This window comes from Amblyraja radiata, chromosome 25, assembly GCF_010909765.2.
Source record: "Amblyraja radiata isolate CabotCenter1 chromosome 25, sAmbRad1.1.pri, whole genome shotgun sequence".
Classification (NCBI taxonomy): Eukaryota; Metazoa; Chordata; class Chondrichthyes; order Rajiformes; family Rajidae; genus Amblyraja; species Amblyraja radiata.
The window spans coordinates 26,175,354-26,181,950 of NC_045980.1; the positions used below are offsets into that span (position 1 = coordinate 26,175,354).

Sequence of the window (6,597 nt, forward strand, 5' to 3'; positions counted from 1 at the left end):
GGGAATTAATGGTGTTTCCAAATTTCCAGATTTCCACGTATGCGCACGTAATTTATTTAATTATGCAACGGTGCACATTATGAACGAAGACATCTTTAACAAACCATGAACGCATGAGGCTGGTCGGGACGTTTTTTTGGGGGGGGGGTTTGGTTTTTTTTAAACAGCCTGAAACCTCCAATCTATTTCTCACTTCCCACATACCGCACGACTTATTGAGTATTAACAGTATTTTCCGTTTATTTCTGTGATATTTTTGGTATTAAGACCACGTTTGCCATGCTTGGTTTACATGGTTCTTTGTCTGGTTTGTGCCCCTGTCCCACTTAGGAAACCTGAACAGAAAGCTCTGGAGACTTTGCGCCCCATCCAATGTTTCAGTGCGGTTCCCGGCGGTTGCAGGTAGTGGAAGCAGGTAGGGAAACTGACAAAAACCTCCGGGAACCGCACGGAAACCTTGGGTGGGGCGCAAAGTCTCCAGAGGTTTCCGTCCAGGTTTCCTAAGTGGGACAGGGGCATAATGTTGCACACGGACTGACAAAGCGCTGTAGAACACATGGTATAAATCGACGAGTGGCTCACTACAGTTGTACGATTGTAATTAGTGATCGAAATAGAGAAACAAAATCAGTGTTGCTAGCTCAAATCCACGAGACAACTCAACCCGTGTTAAGCCATCATGGTTCGGGTCAGAAATAAACCAAAGGGAATCAACAATGCATTTGAAATGCGTTTTTTCAACTTTATTGAACGGCTACAAAGATACCATGGGTACAATAACAACATCCATGCTGTTGACTAACGCAATTGAATCTACTTGATGCTTCATTCAAGAACGACATTCTTTCGAAAGAACTACATTTAATGTGAACGTCATAAAAATCGAAGTTACAATTACAAATGGCATTTCCGAACGAAAACATCGAAGTCCAATACATTACTAACGTTGTCACATGGACGAACCCAATGATGATAAACTAACTTTGTCAGGTCAGCCTCACGTTTCCAACATCAGATACAGCTGGATCTCACGATATTTGTCTTAAGTGGGTTTGCCTGACTCTGGTGTTTAACCACACAGGAGTAAAGCTCGTGTAAGTTCCAGTCTGAGGCTGTCAGAGTCAGGTAACTGCTGAGACTGAACGTGTTGTCCTTATTCTGCTGGATCGGGCTGGTCTCAACGCCGCTATTTTTTGCACTGCCGTCGACTGTCCACTCAACGGCCACCGAGCCCGGATTAAAGCCGTTCACCAAACAAACCAGGGTGGCGGTGCCCTTTGAGGTAACTTCATCAGCGGAAGGCGGGAGAACCGTCACGATCGGTGCCCGAGGATCTGTTTAACAAGAAGTCAAGTTTAATTGGAGAATTGCTGTCGTAGAGATATCATATTTCAGAAAATGCATACCATTAGAGCACTCATTTATTCATTTGTAGAACATCGTTTTATTCTCGACCTATTTCAAACCATTGAATGTGTGTTTTTGTTTAAATCGGATAAACAATGAATAAACAACGTGAAAGCAACTAGGATAGATGCTGTCTGTCCTATCCATAAACACCACAGAAACAACTGTGACATATCATGGCTGTACAGTTTCATAACATTGAACACATTGATATAACTTTATAAAAGTGATTTTCACTACACGTCTCCAGCTTTACTTCCATTGCCGTCTATTTAAATGTAACAGATGTCAATAATTTACTTCGCGGAATTTACATATTAACAGATTTACACTTATTTGATTGTGTCAAATTGAGATAGCGGGTTTAAGTACCGCAGGAATATAAGGAAAAGATTCTCGGAACCGCCACGGTACAGGTTCGCAGATTTCGATTTCATTATAGTTCGAATGTTAATTTATATTTGACATGTATTGTTGCGCTCACCAAAGCCAGTTACACGCATTAAACAAAGTAACCTATGTCCTGAAGGAAATGTGAGAAACGTTCTCTTTTCACATTTTGAGGAGAAACTATATACCCGTTAGACATGTCCACCTGAATTTCGGCAAAGTTGAATGTCAACGTTGCTGAACCCCGTTAACCAAGCAGTTTACTTTCACATCTGCACAATTATTCTCGCGAGTTGAAAATTCGCTGCGAATACTTCTGCAAATTATTTAACAAACGGCATTTTAGTTCGGGAGCACTTCAATTCTACGTCAATCCTTATATACACGACTACTTCAAAATCCCGAAAAAAGTGCCAATAATTCGCATTGGGAAACACGCGATAATTATTGGGCGAGAATGAAAAATTGGAGCGTCGCCTCACATTTTCGAGAACATTAAAGTTCTTGAAGTGCAGCCTAAATAATTTGGTAAATTGTGAACTGTAAACACACATAAAGCTTGGAATCACAGGTACGCGATTTCTACTCTAATATTGAGTGTGTATTGAACGGGCAAGTCTTGCTCGGGTCCTGAATAATTTGAAATGGCTTTGAGATAGAAATGTGGCTCTCACCTGCGAAAACAATGACATAAATTATTTTTGTTATTCAACTAAAATGTAAAGGGATTCAGAGTGAAACACTTGTTTCAATATCAAACAAAAACACCATGGAACTAATTATTCCCTCGCATCCCTGCACGGTGCGGTCGGATATCAATGCGTAAAAAGGATGGAAACTAGCTACAGTCCCAAATAATTTAATTCGCCCAAAGTAGTTAAAGTCTATGTGTTCATTCGCCCGCTCAGGTTTACTGGGCGCCGAGTTGAGAAATTTATTTTTAGCTCCATTTTCCAGTTATTTCACTGAGCTATGACCAAGTGAACTCGGAGCGTGAGCGTCTGTAAAGCAGGAATCTATACAAGGCACCAACTACATCGAAATAAACCTGTCAAAATCAAGTATAATGTGAAGATAGGCACAAAACGCTGGAGTAACTTAGCGAATCTCTGCAGAAAAGGAATAGGTGACATTTCGGGTCGAGACCCTTCTTCAGACTGGGAGTCAGGGGAAAGGGACGCGAGATATATCGACGGTGTAGAGAGATAAAGAAAAATGATTGAGAGATAAAGAAAAGGTTACGATGATAAAGGAAATAGACCATGGTTAACTGTGGGCTCGGTGAAAACGAGTATCAAAGCCCTGTCACACGGTACGAGTACATTCCAAGAGCTCTCCCGAGTTTAAAAAAAAATCAAACTCGTGGTAAGCACGGAGAATGAACGTAGCGAGTACGTCGGAGTTACTTGAAGTTAGAGCAATCAAGTCATGCCGCTGTATTGTAAGCTGGCCAAGTGAAATATGAGCTGCTGTTCCTCCAATTTACGCAAATGACGACGTTAATTCAACAAACATTTCATTTATATTTACAAAATAATCCAGGGCGCCGTCCAAATAATATTTCACTTACCACCAATACCCAGCCTCGTTCCTTTACCGAAATGTAAACCACTATCCCATTTTGCACAATAATAGTCTGCAGCATCATCCGCTTGAACGTTAGATATTGCGAATGTTGCAGTGTTGCCTGACATTGAGACGGAGAAACGACCTGGAATGTCCGTGCCTTTATAAATGGTGCCGGTATGATAGTAGAATAAATACTTTGGAGTTTTGCCAGGGATCTGTTGGTACCACTGGACATAGTCACCGCCTGAACTGGAGCCCGATATGGTGCAGGTTATTTGTATGTTCTGCCCCGTAGAGGTGGACATCGAAGGCTGTTGACTTATTGTCATTGCCGCGTTTACATCTGAGAAAAGATCAAGATCAGAAAAATATAAAATCATTAAGATAGTTGAAGTGTGGGAGAAGATCCCAATTTAATGGTGCACGGAAATAAATCTATTGCCCGCGGAAGTATAATACTCACAAACTGCGCATAACAGCAGAGCACCAACCACACTGATCCAGCAAGACATTTTAATTAAGCGACTGCGCTCCGACAGGGCGTCAGTTTCCTGACTAAGTGGCGTCTAAACTTGCTCTAGGGCTCGCTTTATAAATGGAATGACGAGTTGGCACCGTGTCTTTATCTTTGCAAACCAATCAAACCAGAATGCTCGTCGAATCCAATCAGAAATTGCCAGATTCTTCCTTCGTCGAAATATTCCGCCACTGTGAAGCATGGGGGGCTTATTTTCGTCATTTGCATTTCTAAATAGCTTGATGCGTTCTCATACATATCGTGGAATAAAATGGATTTGCGCACTAGCCCCTTCCCGATAATAAACAATCTATTATTTTCTGTATGATCTTTATGCAAAAATATAATGAAGAAATTATCTGAGAGTTTTCAATATTATATTTTGTAACTGTTTGGACACGTAAGCGAAACGGTCCAAATAAAACCATATCCCTGAATATAACGCGATGGCAGCCACCCTCCTCTGCCCCGTTTTTATTCAGTGTCATCTTAAATCGATATACTTTCGGAATTTTCGAAATGATAATTCCCACTGACCATCATTCTTCTTGTGTGAGAATGTTAACTAACATTAACACTAACAAATGTTAGTGCAGTTGCAGTTTTCGGAAGCAATTCAGAATACATGGTGCAAAGAAGGGCACCTGCATTTACAAAAACAGAGGTGTTGCATCTAACTTTAATGAAGTTTAAAACTGGTGATATGTTTGACAACATGTTGATATACTACATACGTATCATTGATAACTAATTGTATGTACAGTTGATGCAGTGTTTGTATATTCCACACAGCACCAGTGGATGATGAGCATCAGCAATGAGAAACAACGCCGGCAAGGGCAGCACGAATGGATCGTGATAGTCGTTGTGTCATCTGCGCACCATCCCCGACATTTTGAACGACATTTTCCTTCCATTTGATCAACAACAAAAGTTCCAAACTTAACATCTGGAAATAGTTCGGGATACTTGTTTTTTTCGAAATTAAACTCCAATAACCGGAGTTAGATTTTGGGTGCGCGCGCCACTCTTTTTTTCATCCGGGGAGAGCAGACGAAGAACACACAGTCACACACTGCTGCCGACACACAGGGGGCCACGGGCAAAGAAGCAGGGACAATGTTAATGGTTGTTCAGACATTAATATCAATCGAAGGCATTGATTTACACCCGACAATATCACTGTTCTGAATATCCTTTAACATTCCTGAATACTCCTTAATATAAATTAAGACCTGGCAACTAACGTGAATGCATGAATCATAAATTCCCGTTAAACCAGATTAATTTAGCAGCCGTCATTATTGCTCGGCCATCATTAACATAAACGTCCATTCTTTCCAGCACGGCTGGGACGGGAACACAATGTGCACCATCTACAGAATTAGTTGCAATTGCGCGCGTAAGCCACTCTAAACGTATGCAGGCCACTACGGCAGGCATGTTTACCAAATGTTTAGTGGCAGAATCCCCTCCAAGAGTCTCTCTGGTACACAGTATCCAGGGTTGTAAATATCTCGCATTGCTCTCTCTGCTGCCGTTCTTTACTATGCAACGTGCAATGCTGTATGAAAAAGAACAGGAGAACGATGGCAGTGGCTCAAGGCTGTTCATCACAATCTTCCCAAATGCCCATCCACATATGCTGCTTGAAGCCCTCAGTTACTCCAGCAGTTTGTGCTTTACTCAATATTCCAGTATCTGCAGTTCCTTGTGTCTCTGCGTTCCCAGTTTTGAATGAACAATGAATACTGCGTTCCCAGAGATCCACACATCCCACAAATGTTGGAGAATTAGGTATGATCAAGCGAGAGCGAGCAGAGTGCACTGCTGCATGATTGTTTCAAATTTCACATTCGTGGAAAGTGGACACTGTGTACCAATAAAACAGTGTTGATCCCACTGCACGCCCAGATGTGTATTGATATATCTCTATTTATTTCCTAGACACGTCTGAGACTAGCTGGGCACTTGATTTAATAAATAACCCCTCACTATTTGAGTACCATGATAAACGGCTAATTCCATAACATATTACCCTTTTTTTCTAGATCAGGCTTATTCATTGGGGTCAAGGAAAGAGCGTTCACGCCGCGGCCCTGTTTTCACCAATCTTTCCACCACCACGCACAAAAAGCACAAGAAGCGACAAGACCGACACCATTGTATGCAGATGTCGAGAAGTGTGTTCAGCTCTGGTTGAACAACTTCTAATCTTGTGTGTGGACACCCGATAAAAAGACATTCCAGGAACGGAGATTTCTCCAGACTAGCCATAGCAAACAGGAATCTGGAAAAGCAGAAATGCATGTGACTCATTGTTATTAGCAGTTAAGACTTAATGAGCAATAGGGCGTGAGATGTGTTCCTTTATAAGTATTTTCTCGTATTTTGCTATGATAAAGATGGTCTTGGAAACAAAAATATCTGTCTCCATTCCATCTCATTCCAGCTCCCCACTCAATACTAAATTATAATAGACAATAGACAATAGGTGCAGGAGCCATTCAATGTGATCATGACTGATCATCCCCAATCAGTACCCCGTTCCTCCCTTCTCCCCATATCCCCCGACTCCGCTATCTTTAAGAGCCCTATCTAGCTCTCTTCTGAAAGTATCCAGAGAACCGGTCCCCACCACCCTCCGAGGCAGTGAATTCCACACTCACAACTGTTCTAAGCGGCTTACACCTTATTCTTAAACGGTGGCCCCC

General features: G+C 41.7%; 1 protein-coding gene across 1 annotated transcript; it reads right to left on the reverse strand.

The window, feature by feature from the left end:
- Window positions 1-735: 735 nt before the first annotated feature.
- Window positions 736-3,886, reverse strand: LOC116987479 (immunoglobulin lambda-1 light chain-like). The gene is made up of 3 exons (XM_033043542.1): window positions 3,830-3,886; window positions 3,368-3,709; window positions 736-1,334 (listed from the first exon to the last, which is right to left on the reverse strand). Exons 1-3 carry the CDS (start codon window positions 3,876-3,878, stop codon window positions 1,012-1,014), a joined length of 714 nt encoding a protein of 237 aa, XP_032899433.1. The 5' UTR covers window positions 3,879-3,886; the 3' UTR covers window positions 736-1,011.
- Window positions 3,887-6,597: the final 2,711 nt, after the last annotated feature.